General features: G+C 51.1%; 1 protein-coding gene across 2 annotated transcripts; it reads left to right on the top strand.

Annotated features, from left to right (window-relative positions):
• Window positions 1-2,539: 2,539 nt before the first annotated feature.
• Window positions 2,540-19,580, top strand: Mrps18a (mitochondrial ribosomal protein S18A). Of its 2 annotated transcripts, none has more exons than XM_028887213.2 (6): window positions 2,540-2,683; window positions 9,537-9,568; window positions 13,030-13,137; window positions 16,135-16,258; window positions 16,460-16,529; window positions 19,190-19,580. In XM_028887213.2, exons 1-6 carry the CDS (start codon window positions 2,572-2,574, stop codon window positions 19,332-19,334), a joined length of 591 nt encoding a protein of 196 aa, XP_028743046.2. In that variant the 5' UTR covers window positions 2,540-2,571; the 3' UTR covers window positions 19,335-19,580. The 2 variants fall into 2 exon arrangements, with proteins under 2 accessions (XP_028743046.2, XP_037055399.1); XM_037199504.1 differs by lacking the exon at window positions 2,540-2,683 and adding an exon at window positions 8,099-8,252.
• The last annotated feature ends 514 nt before the right edge of the window (window positions 19,581-20,094 follow it).

The raw sequence follows: 20,094 nt of genomic DNA, 5'->3' as shown, positions 1-20,094 counted from the left end.
GTCCACCTATGGTCCGAGCAAGCCTTTCTTTCTTTCTTTCTTTCTACCTTCTGCCTCTCTACAGCTGCCTCTTAGTGATCTAACAGTCACAACACTCACAAAACATGGAGGAGAATCTGTGTTAGACAGAGCTGACATAAGACACCTCTGTCAGGGGCCGGTGGTCAGCCTTGGATTGGTCACCTCCCTGAAGGCTGCTTGGATCTGGTTAGTGAAGGTCCCAGGAGTGAAGCAGCCAGCAGCTGGAGCGGCTCCAGCGGCGGCAGCAAAGGGCAGCACAGCTCGCTGGCCATGTTCCTGGAGGAAATGGTGCTGACCTAAGCAACAATGGCCAGAGCGGCCGGCAACAGCGTTTCCAGGTCCTCCTCAGATTTATGACCCAGATTCCATCAGTTTTCCTCTTGTGGGTGGACTGTTCCAACCCAAGTCAAACTTGGTGCCACCTCAGCCAGTTCCTGCTGCCATGAATTTAAGGACACCCTCCTCTTCCACATGTAGGGTATCAAGAGCTCCAGATACTAGGAAAAGTTTCCCTTTGTTACAACAGGAATTAAGAATGGCACATATGGTCCCTTCGCTGGGCAGAACAGGAAGGGATTGTTTTTATTTTAAGTGTATGACTGCTTGCATGTTTGAATGAGCACCATGTTTAGGCCTGGTGCCCTTGGAGACAAGAGATCATCAAATCCCCTAGGACTGGGGGCACAGGAGGTTGTGAGCTGCCATATGGGTGCTGAGACCCAAACCCTGGTCCTTTAAAAATGTGGCCAGGGCTCTTAACTGATCCATCTGCCCAGTACCCTAAAATCTATGTTGATTACAGTAAGATAGAAAACATAACTGGGAAGGGCTAGCACCCAAATGCTTGAGCTCACTACGCCCACAAGTGTCAGGTGGGACTCAGGGACTGCCCTGGCCTCTGCTCAGTCCCCAGAAGTTGGAAGTGAATTAAAAAAAAAAAAAAAAAAAAAAAAACAAGGAATGTGGTAAAAACAGGGGAAATTGGAAGCTAGAGTGAGTCAAATCTTGATCTTGTCTGGACCATCTAGAAGTGCACCCCACAGAAACCTGCTTCTAAGTCATGTGTCAATCAATCCCACCTTAAGTGGCCTTTCAGTTCTTGCCTGTATCTTCCTTTGCTCAGTGTGGTATTTCTCCTGTTCTTCCTGTCTACAGTGATGCTACAAAGCTCCACATCCACCTAGCCCAGCAGGACACCAGTACCAACTAGACAGCAGGTCCTTTCTCTCACTAGCATCAGAGCATTGCTGTGCCTTTCAGTAGACCTAGTGTTTCTCACCAGAGGACCAGAGTAGGATAACTAGGGACCCCCCCACCCCTTTTAGGCTTATATTGGATAAAGCGTGGGGGAAGGCCTTCATCATCAAAAGGAAGAATTGAGGTGTAAATGATTTTCCTTTCTTAGGTAGCTCAGGGGAACATCCTCTATGTCCTGAAAATCTGAAAGAAGGAAAATTAAGCAATTTTATTTTCTTTTTAGTATTTTAACTTTTCTTATAAGGCAAATATGTCAAGCTCGTGAAAAGAGCCATCTCCATAATTGTCCTATTAACTAGCTTATATTTATTGATCATGAACGATTTATTTAATCTTTGCAACAACCTATTTTATAAAACAGGTTCTACTTATTCACTGACAAGTATACATTGTACCATTATTATGTGTTATTAAATATCAGGGACCTGTGTTAGGAGCTGGGGGCATGAGAGTCAACAAAAATTGCAATCTTTCTTTTTTGAGACAGGGTCTCACTGTGTAGCTCTGACTATCCTGGAACTCACTATGTAGACCAGGCTGTCCTGGAATTCACAGAGATCCACCTACCTCAACCTCCCTAGTGCTGGGATTAAAGGCACGAACCACCACATCTGGCAACAATGTTTCTGCCTTAATAGAATTTGCAATCCCATCGGGGAGACTGCAACCGTGGAGCACCAAGACAGATGCTGCAGAGAACCAGACAGATGCTGCAGAGAACCAGACAGATGCTGCAGAGGACCAGACAGATGCTGCAGAGAACCAGACAGATGCTGCATAGGGGAGGTCAACGTCATTTCCACAGTGACTGAAGTTTGAAGTAAACTCTTAACAAAGCATTTTTAAGAATAGGCAGATGGGTGGTGCCAAGTTCAGGACAGGAAGACTGGCAGGTGGGAGGAAGGTCAATTCTGTTCCAGGTCTGGGGCTCCCAGAGCCAGAGTCCATTACCATTTCTATCTGTCCTGATGGGCCTAGCCCCAATCACAAAAGCTGAAAACCCACGGCTGGCAAGCAGGAAGAAAAACTAAAGAAATGGTGAGGTGTGCGATTTACCAGGAGAAACTAACAGGCAACTTTAGGGACCAGGTTCTGCCATACAGCTGCCGGAGGATCTCCCCTAGACATTCAGAACAGAACACCTGCTTCACACAAAGGCGCATCCCCTTAGACCCAATCCCGACTGCTGAGCGAACCAGAAGCAATCGGAGTAACCACGAGAAACCCGCACGGCGGCTGCGTACGCCCCGCTCCGGAAGCGGAAGTACACGCGAGGTCAGGTGTGTTTCCAAGATGGCGGCCCTCAGGGCGCTGGTGTCCGGCTGCGGGCGGCAGCTCCAAGGGTTCCTGGCAGGCCCCGCCGCGACCGGCTGGTTATGGCTTCCAGCTCGTGGGCTGAGAGAAGGTGAGTCCCAGGACCCAGCGACCTCTAGAACTTGAGAACAGCCATCAAACAGACTTCCGCGACCCCGGGGTGCCGCTCGCTCTGCGCGATTCCGAGACGTCGGAGGTGCGGCCCCCCGCGGGACGCTTAAAAGCCGGTTCAGACCCTGGCGCTGTTGCTTCGCTTCCCGGTTCTTAGTGTCTTCCGGAAGTTAAGGAGGATTGAGAGATCAAAGACGGGTATCTCAGAGTTCGGAAGAGCTATAAAGGGCTGAATGCTACCTCTCTCATGGTTTCCAAATCGCCCTCACCTTGATTAAAGCATGCCCCAAAGCGTCTCTTTTCATTCTCTCTTCTGAAAATGTGACTAGGTGGTGGCTTTGTGTGTGTGTGTGTGTGTGTGTGTGTGTGTGTGTGTGGTGTGTGTGTGTCTAGGCTACTAATCTGAGAGGCAGCCAAGGTGCAGAGGCAGCCGAACAACTAAGAAGCAAGTGGTTAGTGTTGGTTCTGCATTTCACTAATATTAAATCTAGAAAAGTAACCCGATTCTAGCATCAACTGAAGGCCAAATGCTGTGAGTCAAGCTGTGAAGGGCTGTACAAGGAGAAAGCACAGCCTCTCTGCGAAGCTGGGGTTCTGATGAGATATGTGTACATCCCCCAGTAAATGAAAGTCATCCATCTGCACGACAAAGTGCAGGAAGATTCTGTTACCGGAAATAACAAAGGCCGTTGGAAGTTCTCATAAAGAAGATGTTTCTTGAGCAGGCTCCTAAGGGGATACAGTCTGCAGTGTTCTGTGGGAAGCAGGAATGGGTCGGTGATGTGCTAGACAAATGATGGAGTAAGGGGCTTGTTTTTAAAATTCTAGCACAGTGTTGGCCAACCAGTGGATATCGGTCAAAGTTGAGAAGTAACCAACTGGAAAGAGTAATCAGTTTGTTGGAGGGGGGAAAAAAGAAAAAAAAGAGCCACAAAATCAAAGAAGAGGCCTCAGCCTCCCCAGTTATGTGATTAATAGCCTTAAACCATTATGCACAACTTAGAAGAGGTCTCTTTAGTTTCAAACAGTCACTTCATTAAGAGTGGCAGATTAGGGCCTGGCGGTGGTATTGCAAACCTTAATCCCAGCACTCGGGAGGCAGAGGCAGGCAGATCTCTGAGTTCAAGGCCAGCCTGGTCTATAGAGAGAGTTCCCAGGTGGACAGCCAGAGCTACACAGAGAAACCCTGTCTCAGAAAAACAAGAAACTTAAAAAACAAAAACAAACAAACAAAAAAAAAACAAAAAAAAAAAACTTTTTTTTAAATTTTTGAGACAGAGTCTCACTATATTGCCTTAGCTGACCTGGAACTTGTTGTGTAGAGCAGGCTGCCCTTAAACTCACGGAAATCCACCTGCCTCTGTCTCCTGAATGTGAACTTGGAGGCGTGTGCCATCATACAGTTCTTTACTGTGTGTGTGTGTGGGTTGGGTTTTGTTGTTGTTTTTACTATAGTTACATAGTTTTATACTTGAAAAGATAAAAAGAAATCAAGAGGGTGTCTTGTATGATTTGTAGTTTGTATGTTATGTAGGGGTTTGTTTGTTTTTTTATAGGTAGTTTCTTGTATGATTAGTTTTAAAACAGAAATATTTGAGATTTCACATAAAAAACTTGTTGTTTCAGACACAATTTTGCTAATTAGCCTCGGATGGCCTTTAACTTTCTAGGTAGACCATGCTGGCCTTGAACATCTAGCAGTTCCCTGCCTCTGCCTCCCAAGGACTGGTATGACAGTCACGCACCACCATGCCCAGCGAGAACTGTTTTTAACTGGAGAGTCTGTGGATGATGAATTAAATAACCAATGTTTGGTCCTCTCTACAAATACTTGGTTGTTAACTCTCCTGTCTGTTTGCCACTGTTTAGACAGCCTGCTCTCTAGGCTAAATATTAAATTGAATTGATGTGCTTTTATGTGAAAGCCCTGTCATATTTTATAGTCTTTGGAATCACCCATCTCTAAACCTTTAAGTGAACCTGTGATATTCTGCCTTTTGGTACGACCTATACAGCTGATTTTCATTGGTTTAGCTAGCATCCTTGACACGCAAATATCATTGTGCATGTAAAATTTAAAGCTGTGGCAAACAAGCTGATTCTCCTGCTGAAAATATTCAAGCATATTGCTTTTCAAGGATAAAGCTACATAACTGTAGGGAGAATTCATGAGGCTTGGAATCCAGAAGAAAAGAGACTCCTGAGGACCGAGTACCAGCATCATTGCTATAAACTTTCAGTCTAAGCCTTTAAGTTTCTCAGTGTGGTCATCCGTTCCCTTTCTCCCATCCCCAAAACATTAGCAATGTCTAGAAACCTTTTTGGTTGTCGTGACTGGTACCAGCCTCTGGTGAGTGGCTAGGAATACCTTTAAATGTCCTACAACACACATGGCAGCTCCACGACAAAGAACCAGCTGGCCCAAAATGTCAGTAGTGCTGATGCTGAGACAGCCTGGTCTAAAGTTTGACATGGGGTGGAGGTGGACAGGCAGAGGCAGGTGGGTCTCTGTGAATTCTGAGGTCAGCCTGATCTACTTAGAGAGTTCCAGGCCAGCTGGAGCTACATATTGAAGCCTTGTCTCTGAAACTGTGTGTGTGTGTGTGTGTGTGTGTGTGTGTGTGTGTGTGTGTGTGTGTGAGAGAGAGAGAGAGAGAGAGAGAGAGAGAGAGAGAGAGAGAGAGAGAGAGAGGGAGGATTGGCAGGTACATACAAGCCCAAAGTGAGAGTGAGTGGGTTATGGAAAAAGCAAGGCTGGAGGGACAAATGAGGAAACTGACTTACTAAGTGCTTTCCTCCAGGAATGTGCTAGATTTTCCATAAAAGTCTCCTCAGTCTTCCCTAAAGGTAGATATTAGCCGTCTTTATTTTGACGGGTGTGGGAATCCAGTTCTAAAGATTCAGTAGCTGACCTGACCTCAGCTCTAAGTAGTATAGTTGAAAGCAGAGGTAATGCTCTTCGGTCTCCAGTGTCCCACAGCCCTGGCCCTCCATGGCAGGTCCTCTCCCTTACTGAAAGGCTCTTACCAGTTAACTTGCTGAAGAATGTCCAGTGATTTCATCAATGACTGTCAGATTTAGCAAGGATGGTGTTAGAAACTTCCTGCCTGACCACCCTTGTGAAGGAGATGCCTTCATGACAAGAAGCCATGAACATGTGAATTGACAGCCGTGACCTTGAGGCAGAATGTATTGAAATGATGCAAGGCCAGAGGGAATTTGTCTCTTTTAGGAAGCTAAGAGAGGCCATCTGATACGTGAGCAATTCTGGAGCAGAGAGCTTTGAAAGGAAGTTGGGATTTTTTAAGATTTAGTGCCCTGCTAATGGGGAAAGTTGGTAAGCAGCAGTGAGGCTCTGAAGCCCAGGACAGAGGGACATTCCATCCCGAATTCCAGGGAAGAGAACCCGGAGGGAGGCAGCTGGAGACCCAGAACCTTGAGTGATGAAAGGTGAACTGGAGGAGATGGTGCTTGAGACACGGGCAGCGACCGGAAACACGAGCACTCCGATGTGCCTGCTGGGGCAGAGGGCTGCCTCCATCTTAGTGTGCACGGCTCTGTGAGGCCTTGGCCTCGGGCTGCTCACTGCTGTCTTGCCCTGCAGCCCCACAGCCTCCACCTTCCCTCACGGCCTCCTTTACTAAACAGCTGAGTCCGTCAGCCCCAGTGCGCCGTGTCTGCCTGTGTTCATGTGTCCATCAGCGCTTCTTCTGCGCCCATTACGGTCTCACCACATGGCTGCTTGCTCCAGGCTGTTCTAATGCAGTGGTCTTGGACTCCGTCCTAGGAGTATTTCCTGAAGTACTCAGAGGACCTCTTTATGAGACATGGGCTTTATTACGGTGAAGTTCCCATACTTGCTTCCCTTCCCTCCTCCAGGGCAAAGACTGTGCCTTCCTCTTCTGCTGTTCCTCCGCCCAGGAGGGAGAGCGAGGCTGCTGCCCCTTCCTGATTCTCAGTTCACATGCTGCCTCACTTGAGAAGATCATTCCATGTGTGTGAGGGGTGCCAGGCTTGAGGATGCAGCCTTAGTTCTCTTAGAAAGCAGTGTCGTGTCTGGTGGCTGACTTCACACTGACATGTCTCAGGATGCAGGGGTGGCTGCTTTTTTTCCTAAGTAAGTTTTCTATTGGCGCCTGAACCTTTGTCCAGCTTTTCTTACCCACCTCTTCTCTTGAATGGAGAGGGGGCCTAGGACAAATGGATCTCAGGTTTTGTTTGGGTTTGCCATGTTTTTCTATGCACACTGAAAGTCAATACTATTTTTGATTCCTATCTCCTCTTTCCAACGGCTTAAATCTGCTGAGGGCCTCTCCAGGCCACAGCCGGCCCTTCTTCCCCTGCACTGACTCCCTGCCCTGATCAGTCTGTGTCTCCTGTGAGTTCCTTGGGTCCTTCCTCTGGTTTGACAGATTGTCTCTCTTAGATAAGCATCTGCCTGTTGTTTTACCCACAGCTTCTAGAAAGACACTCACTGGCTCGAGGCTGCTGTGGGAGAACTTGTGAACAGTGGAGCCTGCCATGGGCTTTGATCTCTTTTCCAGGGGCCAGTGGGATGACTTCAGGGTTTGGGGCTTTGCCGAGAGTGATGTGTGTTTTGTTAGACTTGTTTACCTCATGGTTAGGGCCCAAGAGCCTGGACCAAGAAGGAAACCACATGTTTATGCTCTTTGTGTTTCAGGCCATTGTCCTGGTACTGACTCCGTGGTAGAGAATGGGTCTGCTTTTGTTTCCTGCCACTTCTCAGAAACTGACCCCCTATCTGTTGCTGCCCCCATTTGGCTACCCTCTGGCCCTCCCCCAGTTTTTTTGTGTAGTAGCAAACTTTCTAGGGTAGCTGGGGTCTCCTGGGCTGGAGACTGCCCTCCTGCTGTCCTTGGTCCCCTGTGTGGGCCATTCTGCAGTGGACACCGTGGTGACCTTCCCTCTGCAGCTGTGCTGGCTTCCAGGCTGACAACCAGGTTGAGTCTCCCCCACATCCCGTTCATGGGTTGGTCTCCGTTCTGGACAAGTAGAACCGTGTGTGAGGTGACGCAGTTTCTTCTGCACCAGGAACCTAGTTTGTTCTGATTAGTGGCTGCAGTGTTCTCCGAAGAAAGCCTCTGGCTTTTTCTGGTCATTGCCTCACTGTGTGCGTCTGGAGTTGGACAGAGAGGGCTCTCAGCTTGGTTGTTTTGGAGTAATGATTCTTTATGAATGGTTTGCCCAGAGAACAAGTGAGGACTCATTCCAGGCAGCCTGTGTTCAATTAGGTGTCGGTCACAGAGCTCAGTGGTCACAGATGCTGACATGGGCTCTGGTTGGGTTAGCATTGCCTCTTTTCCTTAGGCCCTTCTCTTTTTATTGTTTATACTATGTTTTTGCAGAAGCAGCATATGTTTATTTTAGAAAATATGGTACGCAAAAAAAAAAAAAAAAGAAGAAGAAGAAGAAAGAAAAGAAACACAAGTATACCCCCTTCCACCTCTGAGGAATAGCCAGGTCTCTAACACATACCCTACAGCTGACTGTGAGCCTCCTGAAACCCATGGCCAATTGTGTATTTGCAGGTAGATATTTTTCTCAGGGAGAGATCTTTAGCTCCCACTGAATTCTCGAAGTCAGGGACCTTAGGTGCTTTTCTAATCTGTATTACTTCTTGTGTTAGCCAGAGCTAAGTGAAACTAAACTGTGGTAGCCAAACTACTGTTTAAATGGGCTTTTAGCATCTGGAGAGGCGGTTTGCAGACTGTGGGCTCCAGCTCCCTGGTGTAGCAGTTAAAAGGAGACAGTGGTGATTATTTCACTCCTTGATGGCATTTATTGAGCATTTGCTGTGTACCAGCTCCTTGCTAGCAGCTGCGGCTCTCTTTCTCAACAGTCAGGAGCATGGGAGGCTCTCTGGGACCAGTTGCTGTGTGTGAGAGCTGGCGGCAGCTTCCGGTGCCATCGGCCTTGTCGTTCAGTGTCCCAGTTAGGTGACAGGTGTGTGCAGCTCCTGGGCTCGCCTCCACTTCTCTCCTGTCCGTCTCAAGCATCAGTAGGGCCTGGGTTGTCCTCAGTGTGGACTAACAGTGTTCCCTAAAGCCCTGCTGCGCCTGATGTCTCCAGGCTCCTGACTGCTACCGCTTCCGTCCCTTCCTTTGGTGTGATACCGAACAGAAGCCTCGGGGAGATGAGGAGGGATGGAGCAGAGACTTTCCCTCACGGCCAGTGCCATGCAGTCTTGAGGGGTCTCAGGAGACGTTTTGGGATTGGATTTGTCTCATTGAAAAGCCACCACCGGACCACAGACAGTGCTGTGTTTTAGATTGCAAACCTTTCACAGTTAGAAACCACTTTGGTCTGATTCCCTCTGTGAAGGGACATGTGTAAGAGGTCCCTCTGATCCCTTCAGGCCTGCTGCTCTGAAAGCTTTTGGTTATTTTTGCCACACAGGACAGGATCTGGTCCCCCTTTGCTTAAAGTCTTTGAAACAGAGTCTTACTTTATATTATAGCCCAGGCTGGCCTCAAACGCATGGCAGTTTTCCCGCCACAGCTATTCAGTTTGCCAATTCTTCTAGACAGAATCAAGATGAGTCTCAGCTTCAAAAGGCAAAAACCCAGCATGGAGCCCCTTAATCCCAGAGAGCTGCTGCAGCCTGAGCTCCTCAGGCTAGCCCACAGCCAGCCTCAAGGGCATACAGCCTTGGCCCTTGGGGGTGACCCTTGCCCGCTTTCTGTCCCAGGCAGGGGCCGTGAGAGAGTGCAGACTGGAGGCTCCTCTCCTCTGCCTGTGCAGAACTTGAGCTGTTATTTGAAACTCCCTGTTCCTTATTAAATGGCTGACCTAATTTTCCCCTTTATCTCTAGTGGTGGAGATCCAAGAAGGGAAGACGACCATAGTAAGTATCGCTGCTGCGCTGGCCACTCACGGCCTCCTCAACGCTCGCTCGGAGCCGCCTGGCTGCTCCTCTGAGGGAGGGAGGGAGGGAGGCCCAATCTGGACTCCTGGCTCCGGGATCTGCTCCCTCTGAGACCATAAATCCTCAAGTCTACTATTTTTCGGGCTGTGTGCCGTAGTGTGGTTAATCAAGAACAGTCACTGTGCCTGTACTGAGGTATCTGTTACTTGATTAAAGTGACCTTTTGTATGACAAAGTCCCAGAGGCCTTTGCTAATATGTTCTCTGGCAAGTGATAAATCAGTTTCCCAAAGGGGAAACCAAGGCAGCCTTGCAGGCCTACAGAACCAGAGTTAGTTGGCCCAGAGCCAGGGCCTGGACATCTGATCCTTGCTTTCTGTCTGTAAAGAGTGACCCTTAAGTGATGCGTTAAGAGATGATAGTCCCTAGGCCCTAACCGCACTAGCTGGCACCCTGGCTTGTCTCTTGGTAAGAAAACTGGAACGATTCTTCCACCCATGCCCCCCTTTCCCTCACTGGGCCCATCTTGCTTCCCTTGGGGAGTCAGTCATGGGGCCTAGATTATCCCATAATCCTTAAAAGACAACCTTGTTTTCACATGGTCTTCTATGCCTCCAAGGAATTCTCAGCCACCTCACAGAGCTCCCAGAAGGCTCAGGAACTTCCATGTCAACCAAGGGCTTAACCTCTTTGGCAGTCAGCCAAGTATAGGCCTCCACAAGGCAGTCTTATCCCCAGGAGAAATCCAATCATTCTTCTCCCAGAATACCTCCTTGTCCTTTCCTCTGGTTAGCTTCTACCTAATTCTTACTTTTTAGGGTACTCCATCCCATTTGGGCATCTCTCCAGTTTTCTGATTAAAACCTAAAACAGTCTGGGCATGATTGTGCATCAGGAGTTCAAGGCCATCGTCAGCTATATAGTGAGCAAGCCTGGGCTACAAGAGACCCTGTCTCAAATGGCAAAAGGCATTCATTCACCCTGTAAACTCTGTGCTGGAGAAAAGGGTGACATCAAACTTTTTTGTTTTTGTTTTTTGAGACAAGGTTTCTCTATGTAATCCTGGCTGTCCTGAAACTCCCTTTGTAGACCAGGCTGGCCTCAAACTCACAAAGATCTGCCTGCCTCTGCCTCGCGAGCGCTAGAAGGCATGCACCATACCCAACCTGACATCAGACTTTTGAAGTGGCATCTTGCTTCCACTTTTCTGGGTACAGAGTGCTAGTGCTGAAGAGAGTCCCCCACCCACTGCATCTCCTGCTAATGCTGCCCTTGTCCTGGGTCCGGCCTTTTTTTCTAGCTCATCACAATGCCCATTATTCTTCTGTTGGCTGTTTCCACTTTCCCTTGAAGACCGTGGCAGACCATGCCTGGCTGTCATCTGCCACTTCAGACTTCAGAACCAGCTAGTTCACCACCAATAGCAGCATCTCTAAGAGAAGCTAGTGTGTTAGATACTCAGAATCACAGGCTTGCTTCCCAGCTGATGATGCTGTCGCAGCTGACTTCTAAGTGTAAAGAGGGTTTTCCATGTGAGGCATGGATCTGCTGTTTATAGAGAGAACGTGGAGACACTGCAGCTCTGTCAGGTGCTGCTGTGACTGACTGTGGGTGTATGTTCTCCAAAATCAGATCTGACGCCTGCCGCACTAAGTTGTGGGAGTTAGAGGAACTGGTACATGTGAACCATTCTTAGCACAGAACCAGCCAAGTGACAGTGAGCCAATGAGTGTTGGCTTTCTCCTGGGGCCCTGGAGGCCTCCCATGCACCTGCAGATTTTCCCTGGCCCTCAGCTTCTCTCTGACGTGTTTGGGGTTGCCATGGTAGAAGTGGGGGTTGGGTAGTGGTGCCTGACATAACTGAGCAGAACTTGTAGCCTTTCCCAGTCCAGGTGACAGGGTTACTTTTGTTCCTGTGCCTCTCAAATCCATCCCAGCCATGCTCTTAGGATTCAGTCTCAGCGAGGCCTGCTAAGCTGCCTCTGCAATTGGAGCTGACTCCCAGATCATTGCTTTAGTACACTTATCCATTCCAAGGCTGGGTCACAGGGTACAGCCATGATGGGAAGGTCATGTTACACGTGGCCTCTGCAGGGTATTTGAAAGGTGTTATTCAAAATGACAGAAGGAAAGCAAGCTGTAATCCCAGAACTCGGGCAGCAAAGGCAAGAGGTTCACTGCAAGTGTGAGGCAGCCTGGTCCCTAGAACATTATCCAAGCCAGCTAAGTCTACTGCGTGGACCCTGGTTTGATTTAGAGGAGGGCGTGTATTGTGTTCATCTGCCCATGAGGCAGATGTGTTTGCAGAGGGAGAGGAGCAGCAGACACCCGCTTGTCTGGCTCTTCTCAGGGTTTCTCAGCTGCAGCACTGGCTGGAGCTCTTTATTGTGAGGGCTCCCCTGTGCATCCTTGCTAGATGCCCATCATACCCCTTCCCCCAGCTGTCCAATCAGAAATGTCCCCCGACACAGCCAGATGGGGAAACACCCCCTCTTGTTGGGATGATCCGGCGCTGTTGTGTAAAGCTGGAAGAGGCAGTGCTGCCGGCAGATAACGAGTGGAGCGGGTGGACGCTGTGAAGGGCCCATCTCTGTGCCGTTTGGAACTTGTTTCCGTGTGTGTCTAGTTGTCCGAATGTGTACATGTGCATGCAGGTGCCCTTGGAAGCCAGGAGAGGGCATCAGATTCCCCTGGAAACCCAAGCCCAGTCCTCTACGAGAGCAGCCATACTCTTAGCTGCTGGGCCATCTCTCCAGCCCATTTGGGACTTTTAACATGTGCACGTGTAACCCTTTCCAGAGTCAGGGAGGAAGCCTAGGGTTCAGGTGTTTTATTGTGGTTTGCTGAGTTGATATGGCAAACCCCTCTAGTTCAGCAGTTCTCAAACTGTGGGTCACAATCCCCAGAGACCATGGGAAAACACATATTTATATTCATAGCAGTATCAAAATTAGTTATGAAGTAATAACGGAAATCATTTTCTGGTTGGGGGTCACCACAACATGAAGAGCTGTATTAAAGGGTCGCGGTGTTAGGAAGGGTGAGAACACTGCTCTAGTTACCAGTATGTGTGTCAGTCTGATGTCATCATTGCTGTTTGTCTAGTTTTTGAGGCAAGAGTCTTACATATAACCCCTGCTGGCCTAGAACTTAATACTACATAGCCCAGGCTAGCCTTGAACTTCTAGTTTTCCTGCCTCTGCCACCCACTGCTGAGATTACCGGATGCAGCACTGGTCTGTTTGCCAAACCACTTGCCGGTGGCCAAGGCCCAGCACATAGCAGCTACAGAAAATCTCCATCATACAAGAAGACTTATTAGTTGCTGCCGTGAGACCCCCAGAAGTAAGCTTTGGCTGGCGTTCATGCAGGGCATGGTCACAGTTAAAGACCTGCATGCCTGACCCAGGCTCTCACACTGGCTTCTTTTTCCCTCCTTAGATTGAAGGCCGAATCACAGAAACCCCCAAGGCAACTCCAAACCCCCCTAACCCCTCGGGCCAGTGTCCCATCTGCCGTTGGAACCTGAAGCACAAATACAACTATGAGGTGAGTTTGAGTGTAAAGACCGTCACCTGTGTCCACTGGGTCCAGAGTCTTCTCACCTTGAGCGTTGTCCTCCTTATGTAGTGAGTGACAGCTGCATCTCACATGGCCATCAAAGACAACGGAGCCTTGTCCAGTGGCTGTCAACCCTGACTGTGTGGTAGATGCTAAGGAGCTTTGAGAAGCCTGGGCTGAGGGTTGGAGAAAAAGCTCAGTGGTTAAGAGCACTGGCTGCTCTTCTAGAGGGCTTCAGTTCCCAGCACCCACATGGTGGGTGAAAGCTGTATATATCAAGTTCCAGAGGATCCAGCACGTTCTTCTGGCCTTCACAGGCACTGCATGCACATGGTTTGCATACATACATGCAGCCAAAATACCATATGCATAAAATAATCTCAACAAAAATTTAAAGAAAAAAGTATTAAGAGCATTTGCTGTTCTTGCAGTGGACCTTAGTTCAGCTCCTCGCACCCACATGGTAGTTCACAACCACCCACAACTCCAGTGCCCTCCTGTCCCCAGAGGATATTGAGTAGGCATGCAGTACATATATATACACGCAGGCAAACCACTTACGCACCTCAGTTTTGTTTTGTTTTGTTTTGCTTTTTAAGGTAAATCATTGCTTCTACAACTCAGCCTCAAACAGACCCACTCAACTTGGGCATTTTTAAAGTTCTTACAGGCTGTGGAGCAGGAAGCCACTGAGTTCATGACCTGGTGTAGAAGGGCAGGGTAGTTCTCACCAGGCTGGAATCAGGTCTGGATCTGGCTCTCCTCTCCCCTAGGTAATGAGGTGTTTCACAGTGGGATCTGCAGACACATTTTAGTCTCCACAGTGCAGCTCCAGACCACCCAATTGCTGCACCTTTTCCAGAGCAGCTGCTTCTGGGAAGGAGATGATGGTGAACATAGCCAGCAGCAGACAGCGTTGGTGTGGGGCCTGCTCCAGGAGGCCGTGTCCTGAGCACTCACGGGCTTTCTTAACTCACTTCGTTTATTTGGTCAGTTTTTCAAGACAGGGTTTCTCTGTGTAGCCCTGGCTGTCCTGGAACTCACTCTGTCGCCCAGGCTGGCCTTGAACTCAGAGATCCTCTTGCCTCTGCGTCCTGAGTGCTGGGATTAAAAGTGTGTGCCACCACCGACCAGCGTCACTTAGTCTTTTTTTGTGAAGGAACAGATACCACAGCATACACGTGGAGGTCAGCTTTCTCCTTCCTGCATGTGGATCCTGGGGCTCAATCTCGGGTAGTCAGGCATAGCAAATACCTTTACTGGCAGAGCCATCTTACTGGCCCTTCGATTTCTAATTAACCCGTGAAGTAGGGACTTTATCCTTGCTTTGCAGTGAGGGAATCTTGGGCATGGAGAAGTTAATAATCTTGCTGCAATCCTCCCGCACTAAGTATCAGCCAGGATCCAGATCGAAGAAGCCAGGCAGAGCCCATGTGCCACCTGCTACCGTGCAGAGAAGACAGGACCCAGCCTGGACACACTTGTTCTCCAGAGCGCTCACTGACAGGCGCGCCCTGGGGGTTTCAGGTGATTCGGGCTCTGGGCCAGTTTGACCTGTGTGTTGTTCCGATTCCCCTCTGAGGCACAGGTTGGCTAAGGGCAGAGATCCTGGTCAGATGATAAGTGCAGGAAGATCTGAACAGAGTGACCCAACTAATCTCCGGGGCTGGGAACCTTGGCTTTAGTCCACCCCCAGGCATGGGGGCAGGGCAGGGCTCTGCCCTGGGTCCTCTGAAAATTAGTGCTCAGAGTACAGCAGAAGGCTGAGTCCAGAGCTTCCTGTCTCATGGATGTCAGTGAAGAGACAGGCATGCTCGTAATCCCAGCTGCAGAGAGGGAGGCAAACCCCACACCTGCCCAGCCACTCAGGGCAGTGTCCTGCTGGCCATTTCCAGGAAATTGATTTGGCTGTTTTTCCAGGAGAAGAAATCTAATCCTCTCCAAGGTAAAGGCTAAAGTTGTTTTTCCTCTTTCCTCTTTCCACTTGGAGCACCGTTGGCCCAAGCTGTGTGCTGCTGTTGCGGGCTCGGCAGCCTGCAGTGAAGGGTGCTGAGGATGCAAGCCAGCAGCACCTTAGCTGTGGATGAGTCCAAGTCTGCAGAGGGCTGGGCTGGGAGTCTGGGGCCTGGGGTTCCCAGGAGCCGTCCAGTGATTAAAACAAATTTGCGGTCATACAGCAAGGCAGCAGTTTAGGGAACGGACACAGGCTGGCACTGGGCCCTGGTAGGGACAAGTGTTACTTAACCCTTTGAGCCATTTAAGGTGGAGGAGAGGGTTCCTTACCAGTTCGTCCTTTTTGCTAGACTTCATCCCACACAGCTTGTTAGGTGTGTGACAGGAGGCCCAGGGACCCATTCCCACCTGGGCTTAGGAAATGTGGACAGCCCGGTTCCTTCCTTTCAGCGCGGTCCTGCCTAGCACCTGAGCAGAACAGCAGGGGGAGCAGCTGTCTGTGTGCACTTCACCTGGGCCACCTAAGTCTGCGCTGGGGTGGAACAGGCGTTGCCGCTCATGGAAATGCTGTAATGTCCTACCCCAGCAGATGAGAATGACCAGTGACCACTGGACACTTGTGTTTCCAGTTGTTTGGTTGGTTTTTTATTTTTTGTTTGTTTTTGTGTTTTGTTTTTGAGACAGGGTTTCAGAGGTCTAACACCTCTGGTTATCCTAGAACTCGTTCTGTAGACCAGGCTGGCCTCCAACTCAGAGATCCTCCTGCCTCCCAAGTGCTGGGATTAAAGACATGCACTGCAACTCCCTGGCAGACGACCAGACTTTTTACTACTACTACTAAGGACTGATGGTAAAATGCTTACTAGAGCATTTCTGGTCTCACCTAATGTGTCAGAAGATTTTGGGGGAGCTCTTGGGAACCCTTTGTCCTAATGAGTTGTCCTGCTGGGACCCCTGCAGAGCCCACAGCCCTGGTTCCCAGCATACAAGGAAACCCAGCTGACCTACATTCCAGTTTTTGGTTTTCACTAGGACGTGCTGCTGCTCAGTCAGTTCATCCGGCCTCATGGAGGCATGCTGCCCCGGAGTGTCACAGGCTTGTGCAAGGAAGAACACCGAAAGATCGAGGAGTGTGTAAAGATGGCCCACCGAGCAGGTCAGGGTGCCCAGGGCTAAGAGGGGTGGTGGGCTGCAGGCTCCTCGGCCCAGCCAGCTGTCACAGCCGGAGAGGCGATAAGCAGGACATTGGTTGTCTGCCCCACCCCCACCGTGTCCCCCTGCTCCCCACTTCCGTGGTCTTTACCCCTGGCCCTTTCAGAGCTGTGGAGACAGGCTGACTGTATGTTCTTCCACTCAGGTCTGTTCCCAGATCACAGGCCACGGCTTCCAGAAGGGTCCTTACCGAAGAATAAACCCAAGCTCAACCGGTAAGGAAACATGAGCACAATTGACCCAAGCACTCTAAGCCCGTGGATCTCACCGCATTCAGAGGCTTGTCCCGTGGCTCTCCCAGCAGCCCAGGAGAGCCGGCCCAGTCCATCTTTCCCTCTGTGGTTGTACTGTATGCCGTCTGCCGCCTCCCTCCCTGGCCCACGTCTCCTCTTTTCCGTCCTAGAGGGCCTTGACACAGTTGGGCATTAGAATATGTTTTCCCGTTGGTGACATCACACCGCATTGCTGTGGGGATGTTGCGCGCTGCTGCAGACCTGCAGTATCCCAGCTCTCTCCAGCACTGGGGTATCACAGGGCAGAGCAAGCCTTCGCCGTGGGGACTGTCTGGGTAGGACCACTGTACACGGCATTGCATCAAGGCAGCCTGCACAGAGGCTCCGGCAGCACCACTGCGCCCTGGAGTCGTGCAGTGAACAGCCTTCACCGCTTCCTTGACATCCTGGGCTCTCCTGGGCTCTCAGGAGGGAGAGACGCAGGGCAGCCCTCCAGCAGCAGCAGGGTAGGCAGGCCCTCTGGAGTGAGAGCAGTCTCACCTGATATTCAGACAGCCCTCCTGCTGCACGCTCCCTCTCCATGACGTCACCCTCACAGGCACTTAGATCTGCAGTACCCCCTTGTTGAGAGAAGAGTTTGCGTTCTTAGGCCCCCAGCGGGCCTCCCTCCTCCAGTGTGTCAGGCTGCCTCTCCTGATAGTGAGAAGGGCATACTCTGCAGGGTGGCTGAGGCAGAGCCAGACTCCCAAGTCCCCACAGGTCTCTGCAGAGATCCCTACCAGTACCCAGGTGGATGCTGGGAGGCCAGGTTGCTAGGTGGAGGGTGTGAGGTGGGTAATGTAGGCTTGCTTCCTTGTGCCTTGCCTCCTCATTCCTAGATGCTGAGCAGAGCTGGACTGGCTCTCTGCCAGCAGCCCCGAGGAGCAGGGCATGCTCTGGTCTGTTTGGGGGTTGAGCCCACCCCCACCCTGGCTCTTTAGAGACAGCAGCAAGCCTGAGGACACAATCCATCCTGCCCTCGGGCCTTTGAAGCTAGGCCAGGCTCCCTCCCTTACATCCGGTGTCCTTTGGTGTGACACAGGATTGATGATGTGTGGGGGCTCTTGAGTTGCAAAAGGCCATCCCTGGGGGAGGGGACGTCCTGGCTCAGGAGGTGCTGATCCCTGTACAAGGGATGCTGGGATTGCACCCAAGGGTCCCTGGTCTGCACCCAAGGGCTTAGGCCCTGCTCACTCCCTTGTGTCCTCAACCCCCGGGTGCAACAGTATCTTCTCCAGCAGAGGGGATGGTCTCCCCTTTCCTGCTCTTCTGTGCATGGGGACACAGGCCGGTCCTCCTTGCTCAGAAGAGGTAGAAAGGGGATGATTTAGGAAAGCCTGAGTTCTGACTAGAGCTGCGGGGTTCACAGAGGGCTGACGGGAGGCCACCCAGCCTCCCTGGCAGTGGCTGCTCCACATGGCACAGGCATCTGGCCCCGAGCTAGCTGGAGGGCAGCTGAGGAGGGCAGCTTGGAGAGTGGTCAGCTGGGGTCTTCTGAGGTCCTTGAGTCCTGGTGAGCACCCTGTTTCATGGGCCTGCACCCACCCCTCACCCCCACCCCAGGACTGGGAGAAGCCAGTACCAGGGCCAGCTGGTGGTGAGGAGCCTGTGATGGAGCAGGCTGTTGTCCTGGAACCACTGACTGCAGAGACAGCAGTACCCCAGGCAGCTGGGGGCGCCTTGCCTCCACCTCCTGGGTCCCGCACACACCAGGGCTGGGCCTCCAGGAGCTTCCCCTCTACATAAGGCTACCAGCCAAAGACCAAGGTCCAGAGGAGCACGGAGGAAAGGCGTGCGTGAGTCAGCAACCCCTTTTTCAGCCAAAGATTTCAGCCAAAAAAATAGATTTTCATTTCTGCCAGGAATACTAGTTTTTAAATTAAGAAGCTTACTTGAGGGTCTCTGGAGGCGGCCAGGGCAGGCCTCAACCTCTCATAGAACACGGGAGGACCCCTGGCCTTTGTGGCTGAACTTTCTAGTTCAGCCTTTCTGGTCAGGAGCCAGGTATCATTATGAACAGAGTAAACCCCGGTCTCAGTGCTGTGAGCCACTTTTCCAGGAACAATCTGGGCCCAGGCTATCCCCAGAGGAGGCCAGAGGACCATGGGTGGCCGCCATCTTTTCCTACCCTCTCCCACTTACAGGAACCTGCTGGCCTGGGACTGCACCCACTGTGTTCATCCCTTGCTTCCAGCGGGTTGGGTGAGGGGCAGGGTCCTGCACCAGTGTGGTCCCCTGAGGAGTTTTCTGGAGGCCGGGTGTCTAAAGCAGCCAAGTGGGGAAGAGTGCCGGGTTCCCCGCCTTTACCCTTCCCTGGGTCGGGCTGGAGAGCTGTGGTCCAAGCGTCCTCTTCCTCGGCCCTCCCCTGAGTGTGGATGATCTTAGAAAGGTCAAGGGGACGGCCTGGGCTGCCTGACCCTGACCACACACTGTAACAGCCAGGGTCCGTCCATCCGTTCCCAGAACAGCAGTTTCTCCCAGGAAAATGCTTTGCCCTCTGAGAGGAAGACTGGTGGACGGGATGATGCAGCCGCTACAGCCTGGCGGGACAGTGCCCTGCTGTTCGGTTCCGGCATGCCAACCTTCTTGTGTTCCCTCTACAGCTACCTGACTCGCTGGGCTCCCCGCTCTGTCAAGCCCATCTACAAAAAAGGCCACCGTTGGGACAAGGTGGGTATGGCCGTGGGGTCACCACTCCTGAAAGATAATGTCCGCTACTCCAAAAGGCCTTGGAAGCTGTTTCATTAATGGGAGCCGTGCTGTTGAAGATCTGACTGGAACCTTCCATATGATACACTTGGCCCTCCCACCAGAACCACTGCCCTCCGCACACAGCATGGGGACTTCGGGACTAACTTCTGTTCCCTGGATCTGCCCAGCCACAGTGTTGGGAGCCAGGGCAGGCAGGAGCTGGATCTCCTGCCCTGTGATCTTCCGTCTGGCTTGGGCAGGAGTCTGACCCAAAGAAATGGAATAAAGCAGGCTCCAGGCTTCCCCGTGTGGTCACTGCTTGCAAGTGTGGGCCCGTGCTGGCCTCCAGCGTTGGCCGAGTGTGAAGGTGCTCATCTGAATGGGCCCTGCCTGACTGGAGTGGGTCCGTGGGCCACGCCATAGGCATCACTCTGTCTGGTTGGGGGCCTAGCCCACACGTGGCTTTCAGTTGAGTCCCAGAATTTGAGCAGGCCCCTGACCATCCCTCCCCACCAGTGACCACCTGCCCATACTTGGTGTCTCCTTCATTAGCACATTCCTGGTCTCTGCCTTTTGGGTTAGAATTAGGTTTCCTGACTCAGTGGACCTTTCAGAGCCATGTCACTAGATGGGGACACAAAGACAAAAGCATGACAGAGGGGCTGGAGAGGTGGCTCAGAGGTTAAGAGCACTGGCTGCTCTTCCAGAGGTCCTGAGTTCAATTCCCAGCAACCACATGGTGGCTCACAACCATCCGTAATGAGATCTGGTGCCCTCTTCTGGCCTGCACTCATACATGCTGTATACATAATAAATA

The sequence above is a fragment of the Peromyscus leucopus genome, chromosome 16_21 (assembly GCF_004664715.2).
Source record: "Peromyscus leucopus breed LL Stock chromosome 16_21, UCI_PerLeu_2.1, whole genome shotgun sequence".
In the NCBI taxonomy this organism is placed as follows: domain Eukaryota; kingdom Metazoa; phylum Chordata; class Mammalia; order Rodentia; family Cricetidae; genus Peromyscus; species Peromyscus leucopus.
Note: the sequence above shows the minus strand (reverse complement) of the source record. Positions and strands in the feature narration are given on the sequence as shown.